This window comes from Echiichthys vipera (genome assembly GCF_963691815.1).
Source record: "Echiichthys vipera genome assembly, chromosome: 6".
Classification (NCBI taxonomy): Eukaryota; Metazoa; Chordata; class Actinopteri; order Perciformes; family Trachinidae; genus Echiichthys; species Echiichthys vipera.
This window is the reverse complement of record NC_139831.1, coordinates 21081512-21105321: the sequence shown is the minus strand read 5'-3', so window position 1 is coordinate 21105321 and position 23810 is coordinate 21081512. Positions and strand designations below refer to the sequence as shown.

Sequence of the window (23810 nt, the reverse complement as noted above, 5' to 3'; positions counted from 1 at the left end):
GGAAATCCCCCACGGCCAGTGATGGCATGTGTCGTTAATGTTGATATAGTGTCACTGGGAAGTGCCTGCGAAACTCAATTCTATGTTCAATGTCTGATAATTGTTATTAAAGTGAATATAATTAATACGACTAATTTATTTATGTTTGCAGCTCTAGGGATCATAATTGAACAATATCAAAATGAATCCTCCCTGAAGAGTCGGAAGAGTCTTTATTTTCCATTATGTATGTGTTTAAGTATTGTGACGACCCCTCCGCTTCACTAGCTGTGCCCTGTTCTGCTATTTAGGAACTGGAGCCAGGTGGAGTTAGCTTCCAAAAGTTAGCTTCACAAGCCACACCTGGGAATTGTGATTTGAGCTATAAAAGCTCCCCACCTTTGTGCAGACACTTCCCTTTCCTCGCTTGCACTGCTATCCTTTTGGGTTTGTTTATTACAGACATGATTGATCACTGGCTTTATGTTTGTTTGTTTGTTTGTTTATTTGCGTTTTTATAAATAGAGCAGAGCCCGTTCGGATCAGGACGATGGCTTGGCTCCTGGTATTGCCGCTTGCAATGTTGTCGAGGAACGTGTCTATGCGGCTCTTAGGAATGATCACTTCCACAGAACCACTCATACACTTGCCACTGCATATATGTTTGTATATATGGGCACCATTATACAAACACACTTCATGTTTTTTCCATATTTTTGTTTCCTGCTGTTTTTCTTTGTTTTTCTTTTCTTTAACCTCCACTTTTTCTAATTTGCTATTATCTATTATATCTACTATTCTACAATCTATAAAGATTGTAGGAATGCTATAAATATGATCATATATTAAGGTGTAACCCCGGGGAAAATGGATCCCAGGGTCTTTTTCGGCATCAATATACATTAAGTAAGCAAGACAGTTTTTTTCGTTGATCACCTGTCAACAGAAAAATCTCAGAGCGTTGCAAACAGGCAGACATGGCTAACACTGATTAGAAAAAGAAGGCTTTTTTGGATGATTCAGCGCTCCGCCCCGAGCTGCACAGTGTTGGCCGTGTCTGACCGATGGAGACTATCTGGGATTTTTCTTTTAATAGGGGATCAATGAAAAAAACTGTCTCAATGCCTTATTGGATGTATATTCATGTCGAAAAAAGATCATGGGATCCATTTTTGATGGAGTTAAACGTGAAAACTGTACAAACACATCACACGTTGTTTGCTGAAGACTGGAAAACGAGTTTGATGGAGATCACTGTCATCACCTACATATAGATTACATTCTGGATTGAGACGTCAGATGCTGCACGTATGACCACCAGCCGATGTTTTCTTAAGCCAATCAGATCTTGTTTTGGGAAAACAATCAATGATACATTTTCTGACAAAACCTCATTTGCACATCTTTTACATAATCACAGATAAATATCAAGTTAAATGTAGCTGTGTAAAAACCATCATCATGATGCTTTTTAAAATGTGTCAGATATTGTGTGGTAGTGTGGTGAGTATTTAATTGTTGCACCCTAACTAGACAAAGCAAGTTATCTGCTTGCCGGCACACAGAGCAATTTTAATAGTCCACATTAATATCCTAAATCAATGTTTGACAAATCTGAGTAAAAAAAAAAACAAAACTGATTTACCCAGAAGAATGGTTAATTGTTTAATTCGCATTTATTTTTTGGGATGTCATCTATGTTATTTATACATGAGGATGACCGAAATGTAAAAATACTTGTCTGTGTGAAAGTCCAAAGTGAGGTAAATAAAAATAAGCCCTTGAGCAATTTTGGGAGTCAGACTCATACAGAAAGTGCGTAATGGCGTCCTGAGCAGATAATGAAGTCACTATCCCTGTGTGTGTGTGTTGTAATCGGTGCTTCTCTGTTGTTTGTTGTGAAAGACGGTACGGCCGTGTACGCATATTCGTGCATGTGGCCATGGAAATTGTTGTTATTTCAGGTATTAGGGTGAGAGCTGTGTGGAGGCAATCACAGTCCACTTGTCTTTCCTTTTGTTTTCTTTTTAAAGTATTTTGAATAGAGCACCTTTGATTTCAAAAGAAAGTGCTTTTGTTTTAGTATGAAGCATTATTCATTATCTGTACCACTGTCTGAATTATAACATTTGATGCCATAATTCTTCTGTGGATTAGCATGCCCAGGGACTAGCTATCCCTGGGACAGTCAGACTGTCCATTGTTCCTGTCAGATAAACAAGTTCATAAAGGAATAAATTCCAAAGTGCAGTGAAATTTACCAAATTTTGGCCTTTCCTAGTGTTCAAGTGTAATTCCGGCATAAAAGCATCCCATTGTCTTTTTCAGCATGAATACACATCAGATAAGCCATCGAGACCGTGTTTTTCATTGATCAACTATTAACAGAGAAATCCCGGAGAGATGCTAGGCTGTTAGCAACTCTCCGAGATTTCTCTGTTACTAGATAATCAACAAAAAAAGCTTATCTGATGATATTAATGCAGAAAAAGACCATGGGGATTACACTTTAAATAAGCTTTAATGGGTGAATAATATTACACTGGGTGGAAAATCAGGTCTCTTCAGTTCATTTTGGTGCTGCTGTTAAAAAAAAAAAGAATTTCTCCTAAATGTTACCTGTAATGCATGTGGAGCTGCAACTCCATGACTCATACTGTATCTAATGTGTTGCAATGTCGCCATGGAAGGTAGCTGGGGTGTTTGTCTTTAACACCATCAGGGGCTGAGGTATCAGATGAGTGTGCAGGTGTCAATTTGAGGAGGACTGAGAGGAACGTCAATGTTCTTCCGCGCACAAGAGGGGAATCTTTGCACAGAGGGGAATTAAGTGGCAGAAAATGGCAGATAAAATCTACCACTGTATGCAGTCTAAATTCCCAGACCAATATCCAAAACTTATTCTTAGCTCAATATGTAAATGCTGTAGTAATTGAGTTAAAAACTGCTGATTAGAGGGTTGTTAGTCCACTCACAGACCTGATAGAGCTCAGAGTCTGAGTTATGAGACAATGGGCCCTTGAGCACTGATACCTCAAAGGCCCTCTCTTAGGTCTGTTCTGTTATCCATCCATGGCGATGGCTGCGGACAAACACAAGTTCTTGCACAGTGCTAGTTAACACTGATCAGTGACCACACAGTCACAAACTGATTACTGATGATGTACGTGGTCGGACTTTCTGCTCATATGGGAAACATTTCACCCAGTTTGCTCCTGTGTGTGGTAAAGATTCACAAATGGAAAGGTGTCTGTGTGTGTGTGTGTGTGTGTGTGTGTGTGTGTGTGTGTGTGTGTGTGTGTGTGTGTGTGTGAGACTGTTAGAGTGCGACCTGTATGTTGCTAGTAAATGAAATGTGGGTGAACCCGAGACTGCTGACTACAAGCACGGAAAAACTTTGGTCAAGTCAGGAGAGATCGTGTGTGATAAAATGTGAATAGTACATTTCCGCTGAGACATTGACATGACATTTAATCTTGATCTTGGCACTTTCAATACTTAACTTGTCTGCATCATTACTTTTAAGATTTTAAAGACAGCAACTACAAATAATGGCAAAAGTTGATTCTTGTAAAGTCGGCTTTACGCCTTACCTGTCTGCAGCGTCACAAAGTGCATAACAGTAAGTTCATTGCTGACACCGATGATAACAATAATCTGAGTGATTCTGTGTGATAATAAATGTATTCAAGCTCCAGTTTCTCTGAGTCTCACACTTGGGTTCTCTAACTAAACCTTAACAAGAAGTGTCACTTTTTTTCTCATTTTATTAATAAAAAAAAAAAACGGTCTCTTGTAGTCGACATCGGCTCAATCTTTTCCAATAAAATTCTATATTGCAGTACTGTCACAAAAATATAATATTAAGGACATTAAAAGTGTGCATGAATGGTTATACAGTGTGTGTGTGTGTGTGTGTGTGTGTTTCTGTCACCCTGGAGTCTAATAAATATAAAAAGTGAAAGTGATAAATCTTTCGGACTCTTCTTCACCCTTTTGCTTGGTTTTAATACGATGTTTGAAAATGAGAAAAAACAATGTGTATGTTGAAAGGCTTAAAATCAAAATACACTTCTAAAATCTCGATATGACACAATTAACTCATCTTTAAAAAAGAACAAACTATTTATATTAATTAATGTGATCACGTATCTCCCTTACTGCCATAAAATACACGATGTGTTCTTTAGGCCACACCCCAATCTGTGGCATCAGTGAGCGTGTTTACATGGACATAGATATCCAGTTTATGATCATATTGTGAATACTTCAATAACCCGGTCATAAACGGGATATCCATGTCTATGTCAATGCACTCAGTGTAGAAATCCAGGATGTCCTTTACACAGTACACTCAGACTCAGATAGATTGCATGCATGGTGTTTGAAATAAAAGCCCCAGTGTCCCGTCCCTCACAGAGGACAAATAGCCTTAACACTGATAAATTGTGTCTCGGGGGGCACAAGGTTTGGCTGAAGGCTTTTGTGAATCAGTCACCAGATCTCGGGAACATTGAAGCGGTTCTGGCAGCTGGTGGCGGCCAACACCTTGATAAAACACTTTGGCTCTCATTTGTATTTCCATACAACAGGACCGAGGTACTTGGTTTGATCCCAAGCCTAAAGGGGAGGTGAAAGTTAAGAGCTGTATTTCAGGTTTTATCATAACATCTGTGTGGCAAGCTGCATATACCACATACTTCCTTTAAAGCTATATTTCATGCAAAATAATGCTGATGAAGGTGATTTTATCTCATTTTGTGGCTGAGATAAACCCTGAAATGTTGTGCAATGACGGACACAACTGAAAGACAAAGTTAAGAGGCTATAATAATTATTATATCAACTGTCTGGGTGCTTTTATATTGAAAGTCATGACATGTAGTTTACAAGTTAAACTCTGAATGCGGATATTTTTACTGTAAGATTAAAATATCGAAGTGATGTCAGATGCAAGCTTGTGTTAAACATACATTTTGTATTATAAAATTCCTATTTTAAGAACAATCGGGCGACTTCGTTCATCATTACCAGAAACCTCCGTCAGGAATATTCACATCAGTGAACAGCCACACTGTCGGCACGCACTGAGCTGGACTTTATTCATTCTCTCTAGCACCACCAAGTGTCTTCAGCGTCAGGGCAGCATGCCTCCCAAACATAGAAGGCCTGGTGTCCGTTTTGACAGCGATGTTTAAAACACTTCACAGAAAAGGCACTCGTCAGATATGTCACCGTCCCAGCCGCTACCGTCCCTTTGATTTCAAACTGCGCTCCATTGCAATGTAAGGTTTTTATGGTTGATTTTAACCCTTTTCTTTCAGTGTTTTCAGGGTGATGGTCAATCCCCCAGCGTCACAAAGCTGAAACTCCTCCTCCACTGCATCATCATGTAGCTGCTGAGTGTGAAATAAGGCCGCTTCATCCTCATATTCTTCTTCCACATCCCCTTCCTCAAAGTCATCTGGATACTCAACTTGTTCTGAGACATCAGGAGCCTCTGGAAATACTGTAAGAAAGACAGAGAGCGTAAAGGCCTTTGTTTTGAAAATTCCTGTGTAAATGCATCATTCAACGACTTATTAATAACCTTGATTTCTCTCTATATAGTCGTATATTGGTGCTTGGAGGACATTTTCATTTTGTTGTTGAACTTTATTTATAGTTATGTTACTGTCATTCCCCAGCTACAATGATGGTGCAGAGACGCCGAGAGCACAGATGCAGAAGACCCAGAAACCCGGACCATGCAGAGCAGCCCGGGCTTTTTCATGAGGGGGTCTTAAAGAGACAGGCGCAAAAACAACGTGTTTCTGACAGAGGGTGACTACAGACAGACAGTAGGAGAAAAATAATGTGTTTTTTTTAAACATCAAAGCATGTTAACATGTTCTAGCAGAAACCCAATTGGTATGAACCTGAAATAGAGTAAAACCTGTCCCCTTTAAACAAGCTTCTTAAGATTTGGTTAAAAAGGAGGAAAAAAATACTCTCTAGGTACGACATTTTGAGGCACCCGATATTTAAATTCTTCTATGTGTCACAGCTAGCTGTTCATTAGTGATAGACTGATTCATCAGCCAGATATTTGCCTTTTTCACATGTATCGGCATCGGTTGATGCAGGCTACTACGTTTGCCCATAGTTTTTTCCCGGCATTGTTTAGAGACAGGCGTCCACAGGCAGCTCCTAGTTGCTGGAGATGCCTTTTTTAAGTTCAATAATTGCTCCTTTTTTTTAAATTGAGAGTCGCAGCATTTGTTATCATCATTGTGTACATTTTTTTGATGTATATTGCGGGAGCAAAAAAGTAGTATCGGCTCCAAACATCGGCTCAAGAAGTCTGTATCGGCCATCGGCTAAGGCTGATGAAAAAAAATCAGTATAGGCATCGGCAGTGTGTCAAGATAATTTAAAGTAACTCCATGTCGGCTTCTCTTTTTTCCTGACAAATTGGCCATTGTTTAATTAGCTATTTGGCTGTTTTAACTGTGCACTTTTCTAAACCAGGACAAGGTTGTTGAGCAAACATCTCAGCTCGAGGGAAGACTGTGAATACAGTTTGTGTTCAGGACTTCACTGTGCCCTCCCATTTACATCTTAAATAATAATCCACACTTTAAAAATAACAATTTCATTAAGTTTTCTTCACAGAAATGAATGAAATGCTGAACTATAGGCCAACTGTATATAATTTTCCAAGCTCTGATGACCCTGGACGGGGTCGTGACCCCTAGATTGGGAACCAGCGACTTAAGTTAAGGATCTATGTGCTTCTTCCATCACTAATAAGAAGGTGTTTCACACAATAATGCATTACCTAAATTCTCTGCAAAATTGTTCCCCATCGGCGACCCTGAGTGCTCACTGTGCTCCTCAAGAGAGGGCAGACTGTCATCTTCATCAAAGTCCTCGGGATAGTAGCAGTCACAGCAGCTTTGTCCTCCAACACACAAAGCATCCTGATATTCCTCCTCCACATCACTGGACCCGGCCTCCACGCTGGTGTCTGTGTGTTTAGTGTCACAGCTCCTCACAGGAACACAGTCGGCCTCTGTGTGCGTGATAGACCCGAGGTGATCTTGCACATAGGCATTGATCAGTATACAGGCAGCCGTTGGCCTGTCCTCTGGGTCGAGGCAGAGCATTCTCTGGATCAGAGAGGATATGTTGTCAGAGTACACGTCGGGCACGCGATCGTACTCTCCTTTGGTGATCTTGTAGAACAGACTCAGGAGATTTGTGGCTGCGAATGGAGGCCTGAGAGCACAGATCTCATACAGCAGACAGCCAAGGGCCCAGATATCAGACTTGGAGCTGTATGGGACGTCCTGGCACAGCTCTGGGCTGAGGTAGCTGGGTGTCCCGACACAGGTGGAGGCCATGTCGGCTGTGTTGGTCATCACTCTGGATATCCCAAAGTCCCCTAACTTCACCATGCCTTGCTTTGTCAGCAGCACATTTGATGTTTTGATGTCTCTGTGTAGAATTTTAGCCGTGTGTATATAATTTAAAGCCATAGCGACCTGTGCAAACCACCCCATCACAGTCTCCTCTGTGAAAAACTCCTTTGGTTTCCTCTGTTTCACTTTGTCATCTAAGGTCCCACCGTCGCAGTAGTTCATCACAATGTAAATGAATCCATCAGAGTTCACAAAGGCGTCGTTGCATTTTACAACATGGGGGTGCTCCAGCCGCCTAATGATCTCGGCCTCTTGGAGGATTGCCCTCTGTGTTTTTGCTCTCCTCGTGTCCTCTATTTTGATCCTCTTCACCGCGTGCAGGCTCTTGCGCTCTCCGTGCCTCATGAGGAACACGTCCGCCGCTCCTCCTCTGCCCAAACACAACACCGTCTCGTACTCCTCCATCTTTTATCTGCACCGTGAAACGCAGCGTTGAGGTGAGCGGCGCTTCAGCACAATACAGCCGTCAACACGCGTCACGGAGGGTTTGTTTTCGCGTTGCCATGGTACCCACCTCGCGCTGACGCCGTGACGTCGGCTAGTGTTTATCGTTCATTGTTCATTGGACTACAGATGAACACATAGCCTTTATTTCAGCTTTATTAATGTGCACGGCACTGCGAAATAAGTAACATGTGCTTGTTAGGCTAATACACAAGTCGATAGATGAGTAAGTTACATTTTCACGAGAAAGATAGCAAATGCTTAGAATATGTGTTTAATATTACATATCTAAATGCCCAGTTTTGCTTCTTCTTTGTTTTTGGACCCACATATATTTAGGCATATTAAAGGCAACTACTTGGCAACTACGACTCTTACTTTAAATATTTAACTAAGAGTCTATTGTTCACTGTCTATTGTATACATGCTATATTTAACATACGGTTTGTGTTTTACTTTCTTTCTTTGTTTAGCTAAGAGTTTATTGTTTATCTTTTACTGTATTTTTTTTATATCTCAAGTGTCATGAAAGCTGCTGGATATTCAATTATCTTTCGGGAGTCATCCCAAAGGGATCCATAAAGAGAAGTCAAATAGGCTGACTGCTCTAGGTTTTTTTTTTTTTTTTTTATAACACACTTTATTTATTTAGGGCCTAATACAAAAATAAAATACAAACTTATAAGAAAAGAAACTTCCCAAAAATACATATATGTTGAATATAAGAAGAATAGACGCGAGAGAGAAGAATACAATAAAAAGTAGAAATGGAAATAACAAAAAGAAAAGACAAAAGAAAGTACGTTATAGGCAAAGTCCAGTGCTAGTGTGGGAATAAAGTTTGAAATAAATAACTTAAAGGCAGTACAAGCTTTTACAGTTTTGACTGCTTTATAATTATGTGAGTTTTGGATTGAAATGATGAAAATGAATGAAGGAAACTCCGGATCTTTCTGTATATTATTTTCTAGGACTCCGGGGCTGACTGCTCTGGTGCCTTACACTGGGTGGCAGTAAAGACGTTGAGTGGCTGCAATCTGCCGATAATTAGCTAAAGAAGAAGAAACACGTGAGCTGTCTGCGCAGGCGCGTGTCGATCACAACATATGAGCGCATGTAGTTGCAGTTTTTCTTCACTATAACTTGAATTTCAGTAAACGTCACTCTAAGATGCCACCAAAGGGAAAGGGTGGCAAGGCTAAAGGTTAGCGTTGTGTGAGTCCATTGGTAATGACGTGTAATAAAACTCTGTTAGCTAGCCTGGAGCTAATAACTGTAATAACGCTTCTATGCTCGCTAACGTGTCATTGTTATCCATTGGTTTAACGGTGTTTATGACTTGGTTGCTGTGTAGGAGGAGCAGCTTCAGGAAGTGCAGACGCTGACAAGAAAGAGAAAGCGCCAAAGGGAGGCACAGCTGTGAAGGTAATGACAGCGTTATCCAGTCACCCGTGACATAACCGGGATTTTTTGTTTTGTTTTTTTTTACCAAAAGATGACTCTCTTCCTGCTGCCTCATATGTACTTTTGGATGCGTTAGCTGGAAGGAAATAATGAGTGGTTGAGTTGGGACCACTTACCACTTAGGTCGTGGGCTAAACTGAGGGATGAGTCAACGAGGACCATGAACAAATGACTGTGTGCCATACTGAACAATATGCAACCTCTTATCACATCTGAAGGGCATCTATGTGGAGATTTACGTCTTTAACACAAGAAATCAGTTGTTGATTTATTTTTTCTTTTTGGTGGTCTAGTCCTGACCCATGAGCATGACATTTTCACAGTTATGTGAACAAGTAAAATAAACTATTCTGTCAGCTTCAGAGCTGCAGTTTGTTCTAAGGAAATATAGTAGTGAAGGCGTTGGATATGTCTATGTTCTAAGGAAATACATCGAGTATATTGTCTTATCTCTAGACCTAAGATATTCAACACGGGGGCCTGGACCCTTGAGGGTTCAGCCAAAATATTGTTTGGTCACTTTTTAAACGTTTCTTTCTATACCAAACATGAATATAACCATTAACATGAATTCAACATATTACAGGCAAACATAATTCGATCTATTCGTGAAATAAAGAAACATTTAACTTACTCACTACATGGTTAACTTTTAGTATTCACTGCGCCTTCCAAATAATTAAATATTGCCTTCCATTAAATATATGAACTTGTCAATGATCATTATTTTAATAGCTTAGTATTATATGCATCTTTAAAGGGTATGTGTATAGGCGATAGTATGTTGAAGGGGTCCCCGCTGTGTCTGACTTTCAGCTAATGGGTCCTTGGCCTATAAAACATTGAAAACCTCTGCTCTAGACTATTACTGTGTGTGTGTGTGTGTGTGTGTGTGTGTGTGTGTGTGTGTGTGTGTGTGTGTGTGTGTGTGTGTGTGTGTGTGTGTGTGTGTGTGTGTGTGTGTGTGTGTGTGTGTGTGTGTGTGTGTGTGTGTGTGTGTGTGTGTGTGTGTGTGTGTGTGTGTGTGTGTACATGCCTGCATAAAAATCAGCGCTAGTGCTGGGAAGCAAAGCGTTAAGCTATTTGGGAGCTTTGTGATATTTTTAGGTAGTTATAGGTTGCATCTAGGGGTGTTCTCAATTAAAGAAATTCTTAGTCACCTAACACATGCAACAAGAACGAAAAAAAGAGGGGGCAGCCTTATCTGCATCCCAACCACTGTCTAACTGTGTCTTTGTGATCTGTTTTTCTCTTCAGGTTCGACACATCCTCTGTGAAAAACATGGAAAATGCATGGAGGCGATGGAGAAACTGAAGGCTGGAGTCCGTTTCAGTGAAGTAGCATCACAATACAGTGAAGACAAAGCAAGACAAGGAGTAAGAACATGCACTCATATTCAGTTGTGCTCTTTTATAGCTTCAGATGATACCACGGTATTGACAGTAAGTCCTGTCTCTATTGTTTCCTGTCTGTTTATGGCTGCACAGCACAGTATTATGACTGTTTAGTAGGTAAAAGCTGCATCCAAAATTCAGGCACTGACTTTGAATTGTGCTTTGTAATATATTGAATATATTCTAACTTCTGGTGATTAATAGGGGGATGATAAATATGATGAATGTGTTTAAACCTTGCAATAAGTCTTTATGATAACTTTTTTATACAGCACCTTTAAAAATCTATTATAACAAAGTGCTTCATAAAGATTAGAGATGCACCGATCGGCCTCATGTTTAAAAATTCAGTAGCAAAGCCGTCAGAGAGGTCATGAGTAATGACTGGTAAAAATAATTCTCCTGCTTATTCACATCTGCACTCCTACAGAACACCTACTGTGCACCAAGATACTTGGAAACTTAAGTGGAGATGAGGCTCATATTTGACCTAATAGCGCCTGGTAACTGACGCTATACAAATAGGTGTTTCAAGTTCCTTCCTTTCTTCATGATTGCTCTGTTCATGACAGGGTGATCTGGGCTGGATGACGCGAGGCTCAATGGTTGGGCCTTTCCAGGATGCAGCATTTGCCCTACCTACCAGTTCCATGGATAAACCAGTCTACACAGACCCTCCTGTCAAGACAAAGTTTGGGTACCACATCATTATGGTAGAGGGGAAAAAGTGACATGGGACAGCTCAACACTTCAAATTAGGACACACAAATTCTCCTGTGTGCTATATTGTAAAAAAGTGATTTGTTTTTTTTTTGCTTACCATTTTACAGAATGTTTGATAATACGAAAATTAAATTATCCTCTCGTGTCAGCTTTGTCACATGTACACTACTTTACTGAAAATTCAAGCTGATGTGTATTCTTACAAGCTTAACTTTCACATTCATATAATTTACTGGATTTTGGAAGTTGGTGGAATTCAAACCACAAATGGCCAAATAAATGCATTTTCCCTCACGTAGTACAAAATGCCTAAGGTTCGTTTGTGTGTGTGACAGTGACAGAGAGAGACCTGATAGAAGACGTCTTGACCCAACTCCTTAAAACTTCTGCTTTTACTAATGTCATATCATATAATGCCAATATCAAATAAAGTGGTGTTTAGATACTTCTTGGTTATTCTGTATTGTGGAGATGAGTTCTAGTCAGTTTAGTGCTAATAAAAAAAAAACACAATTTTAGAGTTGTTAAATATGAGATATAAAATGAAAAAAAAATGACATTTACCACAGAAAGTAACAATTCATACACATACACATTGGTTACTAAAAGGGTCTGGTCCAAACTGTCATTTTCATTATCAACTCATCTGCTGATTATGTTTGCATTTAATGGTTTGGTCCAATGTTGTAACAAATTGTTTGGGCAACAGTTAATTTTCATGTCTGATAGATTGTACAAATATCTCCTGATACAGACTTTACTAATCTGCACCAATATTGTGTGTACATTAATAATAAGGATGACCTATCAAAAGTACAATCAATCAGATATCAGATATTCAGTATTGTGGACCATTAGGGTAAGTGGTTTTTAACATTTAATCGAATCTCACTCCTTTCTGTAATTACATTTTAGATATCCCTAATAGCATTTCTCTTAGTCAAAATTGAATTCTTCCTAGTCAGAATGATAATTTCATACATTTCCAACGTCATTCTTACTAGTACAGATGATGTCACTTTTGCCATTCATGTGTATTGGGCTTTCAATTCTAGATATCCACAATCACATTTAGATATCTAGAATGAACGTAATTCTTAAAAGGAAAATTGTAGTTGTACATATCTGTAATGACAATTGTTTTTGGATAGTCAAAATTATGGATATCTGGAACGGTTTTCGTTTGGGATATCTAATTAAAATGATGACTAGTCAAAACTGGATTGTAGATATCTGAAATAGGAGTTTTTCCTAGTAGGAATTACATTACAGACATCAATTAAAATCATTTTTATTTATAGTGCCAAATCACAACAAAAGTTATCTCAGGACACAAGCAACCACAAAAGTAACAGTAACTATAATAATATCTATAGTAATGTGAATATGACTTATATGTTATGGCAGTTAATACAGCAGAATAGTAGAAACAAGCACAGCTCAGGTGACGGAATATGAAAATGATAATAATTATGGTGTTAAATACGTAGATCAATGACGAGTAGCAATAACAGCTGTTATACAATGAGGTATTACTGATGATGTTTTTACGGCTACACATTTTATAATTTATAAAACTAATGACTAAGAGAAACATTTTCCCCCTGGTATTATTAAAGTATTTCTGATTCTGATAGTATATATGTGTAATAGTAATAATAGCAGCAGGAAGCGTCATGCAGGACCACAGCAGCAGGCACCACCACGATCAACAGAGACCTGCAATATCCAAAATCTTCATTACAGATATTCATTCATTCATTCATTCATCTTCAACCGCTTATCCCTGTCGGGTTCGAGGGGGGCCTGGAGCCGATCCCAGCTGACCTCGGGCGTGAGGCGGGTTACACCCTGGACAGAATGCCAGTCTATCGCAGGGCACATAGAGACGAACAGAGACAGACAACCACTCACACCTAAGGGCAGTTTTAGAGTCATCAATGAACCGAACACGTGCATGTCTTTGGATTGTGGGAGGAAACCGGAGTACCCGGAGAAAACCCACGCAGACACGGGGAGAACATGCAAAAAACTCCACACAGAAAGGCGGGATGCGAGCCTGGAACCTGGAACCTTTCCCCGCGGGCCACCCAGTGTGTTCAGACCAAGTATGTATCCTCTACATGTGTGTCTCACATTCATATCCCTTTTATTCTAATGAACAGAAGTCAGTTTTTCAACGTGTTATACTGTCTAACACTCATGTTAGGTAATGATAACATCTGGTGTCTGTTTTTTCCAAAGCACCTGGAAAAGCCAGTCTCCCAGAGTTCTTCTGTAGAGCCCGGGATAACAGCAGCTCCATTTCTCCCTGAAGGTAGTAAATGCTTTATTAGGTGCTGTGAGAAGGAATATCCGACAGTTATTTTAATGTGTATGTCTTACACACATTTCCTGCTATATCTCACCATCCTAGATTCATCATCAAGGAACCTTGCTCCTGTGGAGGCACAGGGAGACACTGTCCTGCATGAAGGTATGATGCAGCAGGAGTGGAGAAGGCAAGCTGCCAGTGGCTGAGATGAAGGCCTCACAAACCGCAGATGTCTTTTGAGGAGTTTGCTGCGTCCTCGTTTCTGAGCGGGAGCTGGAGGGTGCCAGAAAGCGAGGCGCAGAGTGGAGGAGAGTGGTAGAAGAGAGAGCGAAGAGAAAATCAGCAATGCAGCTGCCTACAGGTCGTCTGTGCAGGTTCTGTCACCAGCCGCTGAAGCAGAGCCCACACAGCCACCACATTCACGGCAGTTTCCCCCGGAATCTACTGCCCCACCAGAGTGTTCTCCCTGTACCAACCACAGGGCATGGAGAAGGAGATGACCTGGACCGACTTCAAACTCTCTGACTTTTATGAGGCTGAGAGGGGCCGAAGGGTCGCAGAGAAGGGAAAGTGACTGCATACCCCCCAAACCCCAGATATACCTTCAGACACTTACTCACACACACACACACACACAGACACACACAGACACACACAGACACACACACACACACACACACACACTCACACGCACACACTCACACGCACACACAAACACATACTGTACATTGCCTCGGCTACATGCTCATCACCAAAACATAGATTTTTTTATTTTATAAATGAAAAATGAAGATGCTGTAATTAATTTATATGTTGTTATAAAGTAAAGATAAGTGGTTATTAATATATTATAATTTTTCATTTATTTTAAAAATACTACTAATTATAGAGAAACTTTAAAATTATACTTTTTCCTACTCCTTTTCAAATGTGTAAATTTAATTTTTTCTTTATTTTTTGTTTGCTTGACATGGTAAGATCGTTTTGCTTTATTATTGTTATTTTTATAATAATTTGTATGCTTTTGTTTTCTGTTACTTAATTATATTGTATATATGTATGAATGCACAAATATCTGCTGTATTTAAACTGTATATTTCATGCTGTTTATTTGTTTTATTCATGTGTTTTCAAGCATGTCAGTTTAGATTTTGTGTGTTTTAGAATTTAGCTGTTTTTCAATAAAATATTTCATATAAAGCATCACTGTGACCCTCTTTACTTGGTAGGGGAAGAACTAGTCATAAAGAAATGTTTTTATTTAATATTATAATCTATTACTGTGCTTACTTCATGGGTGAAGTAATAGTGATAAAACACAAATGAATTAAATATTATTATCATTAATGTGCTCAGCTGTATGCTTACGCATCAACACAATATATTAATGAATCCTTAGAATAATACTAACAGCATTTTGGAAATGAATATCTTTCTTGTGTAATTATTTAAAGGATGTTCTTTCGGTTAATCACTTTGTCTAGTGTTTATCTATAATTTGTATTGCTATTATTATTAAGTTCAATTCAAGTAATATTATTATCACTGCTCCTTTAGTTCAATTCATTTTTTTACCAGCAGCAGCATGTAAAAGTTGCATTATTGTCCATTCTTTAAATAATATGGTTTTATCATTTTAGTATCATCCTAAACAATTCCTTCTACATGATTTGTGCAAAGATATTGTGATTAGTTTCACTTTAAACGACTAAATCTGATAGTTTTGTGTTATGAACGCATGCCCAATAACTGCTAAAGGGAGGTGGACGATGAGAACAGGGTGTTTCAAGCTTAGTGGGAGGCAGAGCACATGTTCACAAAGCTGTGTGTCTTTATCTTCATATTAAGGAACATATTTTATTTTTGAAGGACATTTTCTTTTTTGCTGTTTGCCTGTTGATTAAATGTTTTCCTAAAAATAACTAATAATAATAAGAAAATCTTGCTTTATTCATTTAATGTACAGGACATGTGTTTTCTCTTTGTTTTTGTCTGTGAGCCTGTTGAAAAATGTTTTCACCTGAAATTACTCACAGAGCCGTACAAAAATATTGGATTATTCATTTAATTATTAAATAAAATACAGTACATTGTGTTAGGTCTTGGTTCAATAGGTTATATGCAATCATTTTAATATGTTTTAATAAACATTAAACCTGTCCGGCCCTCGGCTTGTAGCAAGTAGTAGTGTTTGGTCCTCTGATGTATTTGACTTTGACATCCCTGTTCTATAACGTAATGATGAATATCTAGAATTGAAAAGGCAGTGCACATAAATGGCAAAAGTTACGTCATTTTTACAGGTACGCATGACCTTATGTATATCCGAAATGACAATTGTAGATGAAATTTCCTTTTATTTTTTACAAGGAATAATTGAATTACAGACAGTTGCAGAACATACCCATTCTAGGTATTGAAATGTTAACAGCCACAGGACCATGGTTATAGTAGCCCAGATCATCCAGAGCGCTAGGCGGCGGCAGCCCGCAGAGGTCGTGGGCTCAGCCAGCATCAGGAGAATACAGCTGACGCCTGGCTAGATGATTGGCGAGGTAAGATGGCGGCGCCAGAGGAGCCAGAATTATCTCAGGCGCAGACTGAAAAACTCCTACAATTCCAGGTAGACAGGATAAATTCCTCACTAACACGAGTCCATTTTAAACCTCACATGTCAATATTCTATCGTTGACACCGAGTCGATGTAAAAAGGTGGAACTGTGCGTGTTTAAACGCTTTCTGCACAGTCAACTTCACCCAGCCCCCTAACAGTTAATGTTACCGTCAACTGGAGTCACAGCTAACGCTAGCTACAGTTAGCTAAAGTTAGCTAAGCGAGCTAACAAGTTAGCAGACTTTAAGGTTTCATGGGTGGACTTGCATAGCTTAATGTGTGTTATATTTTACTATAAGGCACATATAAAAACAACCCTGTCGACCACTATCACTTGTGCTGCATTTTAATGTAATTATTCTGACTTTCCGTTAACTTGGCTAACGGATGCTACTTGACGCTCCCCACTAAACACTCGCTGAGTTGCTACGTTACATGAAAGTGTTGTTTTTTGACATTACGAGTGATGCGACTTTCCTCCATCGTTTGTCATCTGTACGATTGTCTTAGGAACACGAATGTATCCAGCGTTGTCTCAGAGACACGAATGTATCTGAGAGCTAACTAACATGTAACGTCATCCTGCTCGGGTTTGTGCTTATTGACGTTAATTTCACAGTTTAGATGGCCGCCCAAGTAAATGGTAGATAACACGCTGTTTTAACAATTTAATTCTATCTGACCGACAACCGGGACCATTTAGTTTTACTTTTTCTTATAGGCTAGCTAGTAACGTTAGCCTGTAAGCTACAGAAGTAAGCCCTGACTGTATACAGACGACTAAAACACGTTTTTCTGATTTCTTTTGAGCCACCTGAGGCCTTCAGGCTGATTTTCTTTTTCTTGTCTTACAGGACCTCACTGGTTTGGAGTCAATGGACCAATGTCGTCGAACATTAGAACAGCATAATTGGAATATAGAGGTAAGAACTACATGTTAGTGGATTTAAAAAATGGATGCCTCTGTTTACATTTTTATTCATATTCTGTGAACTGTGCTGGCTCTGATTCACCTGTCATTCCTCTCTGTGGGTCTTTAATGAAGGATATGAATAGTGATGGGCTTTAATGTTATGTGTTTCAGGCTGCAGTACAAGACAGACTCAATGAGCAGGAAGGTGTGCCCAGTGTGTTTAACCCTCCACCATCCAGACCATTACAAGTCAACACAGCAGACCATAGAGTATATAGTTACATCGTCTCAAGGCCACAGCCCAGGGTAGGTCTGCTGTTTCTTTAAATGTTTGTGTCTTTAGGATGAAATCTCTGCGTAGGTGCTAAATATTTCAACTACACAAAATACCATAGTCTGTAAATATACTGTATTGCTACTGCTCGACACACAGCCACATTCTTGCCTGTTACTTTTAAGCCAATCCTTGAACGTTATATCTTTTCCCCCCGAAGTAATTTTGTCATTTAAACTGTATTTTAATTTCACAAATATATAGAGAAGCTCTCATATCTTTTCCACCTGTCCTCTTCTTGTTTTAAATGTAATAAATTACTTTGGTTCTTCTTTTCAGGGATTAATAGGATGGAGTTACTACTTGATAATGCTACCTTTCAGATTTACATATTACACACTTCTGGACATATTCAGGTAATTCAAGCACATTGATTTAAACTGGTAGCTGCTGGATAGAGGAATGTAAATGACCGCTACGGTGTCCATTTTCTTGAAGGTTTGCACTGCGGTTCGTCAGGCCAGATCCTCGTGGTCGTGTGACAGACCCTGTTGGAGATGTTGTGTCCTTCATTCAGAGTTTTGAGGAGAAGTATGGTCGGTCGCACCCTGTATTTTACCAGGGAACTTACAGCCAGGTGAGTTCAGAGAGCTGTCAGCCATTTACAGACACATTATCTTCTGCTACAGTTGGAGAAGGGTGAAATTGCAATATGTTGCATTGCTTTTGTTTACCTTGAAACATGCAGGCACTGAATGATGCCAAACGGGAGCTCCGCTACTTATTAGTGTACCTTCATGGGGAGGATCATCAAGACACTGACCAGTTTTGCCGGTAGGCTACTTATTTCCTTACTTACCTACATAACCCAAGTGTCAGCCATCAAAATTTGTAACATATCGCCTGTTGTTACTGAGTGTCATGTTGATGCTTCTCATCTGTCACTTCCCAGCTCCACGTTATGTACAGAAGAGGTTGTAACCTTCCTCAACACACGGATGCTCTTTTGGGCATGCTCCACCAGCAAGCCTGAGGGCTACAGAGGTATGATACATATATTATCTTATCCACCATTATGTCATGTGTTAGCTGTGAATATCTCACATGGGTTGCTCGGATCATGAAAAATATCAGTGAAGTATCACTCGAACATTAAATCTTCCTATGTTCCTATCTTCCTGTTTAATATGTGGGTGTTTTTCAGTGTCCCAAGCATTGCGAGAGAACACCTACCCATTCCTGGCCATGATAATGCTGAAGGACCGCAAGATGACAGTGGTTGGCAGGCTTGAGGGTCTCATTCAGCCAGAGGACCTCATCAATCAGCTCACCTTCATCATGGATGCCAACCAAACACATCTGATGTCAGAGCGCCTTGAACGGTACTGGAAAACAATACATTGAAACTGGATTGCTTGACAGGAGATATATCTCCATGTACATTTGTAAAGACTGGTAGTTACATGTTGTGATGGCTTTGTGTTTAGGGTCAAAGCTCAAAATGTGACAACCTGCAGTTACTGATTAAGCAATTTGGTTCATTTTCAATCCCACAGCTACAATCCAAAACAATAATAACAACAAAACCTGTAAAGGTATATCCCCAATGTTCATTTTAAAAGGCTGACCTGTTTTCTTATGTGTAGGAGTTGACTTTTGTCTGCCTCAATTTTAAATTTGAGACATACTACCTTTTCACCCATTTCTTTAATTCATTTTTTTATGTTTTGATCAATTCTTACATAAAAAAAAGCATTGCACTTGTGATTAAAATGTTAATTTACTAATTAAATACATTGTAACTCGTATCTCAGTTATAAATCAAATCCTGTAGTTGATCTTCAACAGCTTACCTGGGGGTCGGGTCGCGGGGGCAACAGCTCTAGCAGGGGACCCCAAACTTCCCTTTCCCAGGCCACATTAACCAGCTCTAACTGGGGGATCCTGAAGCGTTCCCAGGCCAGTGTGGAGATATAACCTCTCCACCTAGTCCTGGGGATCAGTTGACAGCTCGGCCCCTCTCTTCACCCCAGTGTCCAAAACATACAGCCTCAAATCAGATGATACGATCACAAAATCAATCATAGACCTTTGGCCTAGGGTGCTCTGGTACCACTTACACTTATGAGCATCCTTATGTTCGAACATGGTGTTTGGGTCAGGGAGGCCGTTCCTCCCAATCACACCTCTCCAGGTGTCTCCATCGTTGCCCACGTGGGTGTTGAATTCTCCCAGCAGAACTATGGAGTCCCCTACTGGAGCCCCATGCAGGACTCCATTCAGGGTCTTCAAGAAGGCCGAATACTCTGACTGTTGTTTTTGCTGGGCACCAAAACAGCAGTTCAGAGTTTTCCCCCCTACCACCCGCAGGCGTAAGGAGGCGACCCTCCCGTCCAACAGGGTGAACTCCAACACCGCGGCGCTCAGCTGGCGGTTTGAGTATCCCCACACCTGCCCAGCACATCACACACTGGGCAACTCTAGAGATGAATAAGGTCCAACCCCTATCAGGGAGTACAGTTTCCGAACCGAGACTGCGTGGACTTAAGCCCTACCAGATCTAACTGGTAGCGCTCCACCTCCCGCACAAGCTCCGACTCCCTCCCCCACAGAGGTGACATTCCACGTCCCCAGAGCCAGCCTCTGCTGCAGCAGTGCACCCGACCCCAGCGGTTCTTCCTGCGAGTGGTTGGCCCACAGGATGGAGAGGAGGGGGGAGGTGCCACATTGCTTCTTTGGGCTTAGCCTGGCCGGGCTCCGTGGCAAACCCGGCCACCAGGCGCTCCCCAGCGAAGCCTCTGCCTGGGTCTGGCTCCAGACGGGGGCCCCAGGCTTCCTCCAGGCAGGGTCTCTCTTCCTCGATTTGACATGTTGTCTTTCTGAACCGTTCTTAGACCACTCTGCCATGGGAGACCCTACCAGACAACACAGCCCTCGGGTTCATAGGGACACACAAACCTCTCCACCACGATAAGGGGACGATAAACTCTGCTCGCCCCAAATTATACATACCTACCCTTCAAGCAATAGATTTGTAGATGGGGTGGGGGTCTGCATGTTATCTCTAGATTAACTAAACCACTCCAGCGTATTCTTTGCAATGTGAGCACTGTGTATTTACACTGGTTGATTACAACAAACACTAGCAGCTGATGAGGCGCTGCATGTTTATTCTGCGCTAAGTTCTGCACATTTGGAGTTTTTCAAACTTAACCAAGATGTTGTCTCAAAGGCGCTCTAGCGCTCCCTGCTGGGCGTTTTTTGCTGGACACATCGCCTTATAAAAGTAACACCAGCGACTCTCTGAGCAATGTATTCTTGCTTGGACAAAAGCATATCAACCGACCAAAGCCTGTGATGAGATGTGACACTTACAAAACCCAGTCTTACTATAGTGTATGTAAACAAACCTGGATGAAGCACAAATGACTTCAACCTTTCTCTGTTTAGTGCTACATTCTGTTCATATGCCACAAAAGTTTCAGAGTTTATAACTAGAGCATTTTTTTGTTGCAGGGAGGAGAGGAACCAGACTCAAGTGCTAAGGCAGCAGCAGGACGAGGCCTACCTGGCCTCCCTCCGTGCTGACCAGGAGAAGGACCGAAAGAAAAGGGAGGAGGAGGAGCAGCTGAGGCAAGAGGAGGAGAAGGTCCGACAGAGCGCTCTTGCTGAGGAGCGGAGACGACGAGTGAGTCTTAAATTTATGTTATACACTGGGTCTCTGTTATGCAGTAATTACAGTTTTTTTTTACTGGTAAAGTCTGTTGTCTAACACATAAATAGCTCTCTGGTCATGATGGTATACATGGAGACATCAGGCCTGTGAATGTTCTCATTCGTCCAGGTCATCGTTATCCTCAAAGCAATTTCAGTCAAAATCAACTGGACTGGTTGTTTGTCTAGGAAGACGATGGAGACATCAGCTAATTAATTATTTAAACGAGTAGGTTGTCACACATACATGAAATTCTTTCTTTTTTTGATTCATGTTGCCACTTTTTGTTTTGACTCCAGACACTCGAAGAGGAGAAGGAGAGGAAGTCAGAATGTCTTCCCCCAGAGCCACCTGCAGATGATCCAGAAAGTGTCAAAATAGTGTTTAAGCTTCCCAATGATACACGAGTAGAGCGACGATTCCTCTTTGGGCAGTCTCTGACGGTGAGCACCATTATTATCAAGACCCTGTGCACACACCCATTGACCCTGACTGACTTAACTTATCTAGTGGTTTTCAAGAAGATCGACAATCATTTCTGCCAGGCTGTGAAAAAAACATTTAAATCCACATGTTAAATCCAAGCGTCAATGCATATGCTATGTACAGCCAAGTCTCTGGAGGCTCCTCAGGCTCCCACTGCTGCTTATTCAGAGTTGATTAATTTGATGCAGACTTGGTCGACGTATCAACATTATATGGTTTACAGATACTGTGATGGATCTCACATGGAGCACATTCAAATATCACATTATTATTATGAAGCATTTTTCCTCCATTTCTTCTCCATACAAATTCACTTGACTATTCCTTCTTTCACAGGTAATATACGACTTCCTCTTCTCTTTGAAAGAAAGCCCAGAGAAGTTTCAGATCATAACAAACTTCCCTCGCCGAGTCTTGCCCTGCGTTCCGACTGAAGAGCAGCCCAACCCTCCCACACTGAAAGAGGCGGGACTCAGCCGCTCCGAAGTCCTTTTTGTTCAGGACCTTACAGACGATTAATAGATGACATACCTCCTGTACATGGAATCACATTTTCCTCCAATGCCCACCCACTCCCTTTTTTTTTTTTCTAACTTTGTTAAATGGCCATTTTGTGCAAGGGATGATTGAGATAAAATCCTAACCTGGAGAAATGTAACCACCCTGCATCCAGTCCTCATTTGGTTGTGTTAACAGGGTTCCCAATAGGCTGGAAAGTCCTACTTTGAACTCATTTAACCAGCCAGTTAATTCTTGTCCTTCCTTACCAGTAACTGTTGCAGCAAATGATTAATCATTTACTGAAATTAAACAGAAACTGTGGCATAGCTTTCTGCTTAACGAGAACCATATCCCAAATTTCTTAATGTCTGGGCAACTGAGGAAGGCTGGATGGTTTCAAGGAATCATTAATATTACCGAGAGCAACTTGGTTTACAGCCAGCAGTAGTACATAAACTGCAAACACAACCAATAAATAAATACCTGTCTTAATACATACAGCATGGAGGTTTATGGATTTCTATGACGGTGTGAATGACTTGATTCTTTTTTATGTCTGAGACTTGATGTTTGATCCATATGTCCTAATTCAACACCCTTTATGCCCTTAAGTTTACACATTTCCTCCTCTGTGATTGTAAAGAACAGTTCTGGTCTGAAGTGGAGTTGGCATTCCTACAGTCATTAATATGTGGTGTGGAGAGCAAATGTATTACTTCAGGGAGCAGGTTGGTGGATTTGGACATAAAGGAAAAATGGGAACCCTGTTTGAAATGAGCCATGACCTGTACATAAGTTCAATATTTAAAAAGCCCAAATTTACCTTTTTGTTTTGTTTTTTGGACTCATCTGTGTCAAAATGACCAAATGCAGGTTGGTTACTATGTGAAGCAGACTGCCTCAAGCTCTTGAAGTTTAAAAATCCAATATTTAACAGAGGCCACAGCTTTTCCACGTGGCTTTATCTAGTATAGTACGAGTCTGCCCATAGTGTGCCTGTGGTTACTCAGATGCCTGTTTTGCCTGTAACATCTAAATGGGCTCATGTAAAGATGTAATTTTCCAACTATAAATTAAAAACATTTTAAAAATCTGGGTATATTGAGAATGTACGACACTTGTGGTGATGGTGCGTCACTTAAGCAGCCCTTAACTTTGATCAGTGAGAAATCAAATTTAATTTGATGAGGGCATATTTGAGTTTTGTTTTTAGAGTTATTTCGAGTTACAAGGATGCTATTTAAATTGCATTGAGGCAGTGCCGTAATAACCCATTTAACACGGAGAGAGGGGCATTCTCGACCAACCCTCCGGGGCACACTTGTAGAAAATGAACAGCTGAACTGACCATTATACAGTGTTCCTAAACATTTTCCATTTCAAAATGCCATACTTTTTCAGACTCAGACTTCCAGACTTCTGAGAGGATTTTTTGATCAATATTAAACATCTTAATACCAATTGGTAGATGCTTATGTTAATAAATGGTTTTAAAATTGAACTTTGAACATGTTAAATTATGATT

The 23810-nt window shown here is 40.4% G+C and overlaps 2 protein-coding genes across 2 annotated transcripts; both read left to right on the top strand.

The window, feature by feature from the left end:
* Nucleotides 1-8969: 8969 nt before the first annotated feature.
* pin4 (protein (peptidylprolyl cis/trans isomerase) NIMA-interacting, 4 (parvulin)) lies at nt 8970-11913 on the top strand. Its single transcript, XM_083915345.1, has 4 exons — nt 8970-9090; nt 9241-9311; nt 10608-10727; nt 11318-11913. The coding sequence occupies exons 1-4, from the start codon at nt 9057-9059 to the stop codon at nt 11474-11476; spliced, it is 384 nt and encodes a 127-aa protein (XP_083771471.1). The 5' UTR covers nt 8970-9056; the 3' UTR covers nt 11477-11913.
* A 4426-nt stretch (nt 11914-16339) lies between these two features.
* On the top strand, nt 16340-23321 carry faf2 (Fas associated factor family member 2). The gene is made up of 11 exons (XM_083915338.1): nt 16340-16405; nt 17251-17319; nt 17481-17615; nt 17923-17999; nt 18082-18220; nt 18332-18417; nt 18536-18627; nt 18788-18965; nt 21100-21271; nt 21598-21741; nt 22121-23321. The coding sequence occupies exons 1-11, from the start codon at nt 16343-16345 to the stop codon at nt 22301-22303; spliced, it is 1338 nt and encodes a 445-aa protein (XP_083771464.1). The 5' UTR covers nt 16340-16342; the 3' UTR covers nt 22304-23321.
* The last annotated feature ends 489 nt before the right edge of the window (nt 23322-23810 follow it).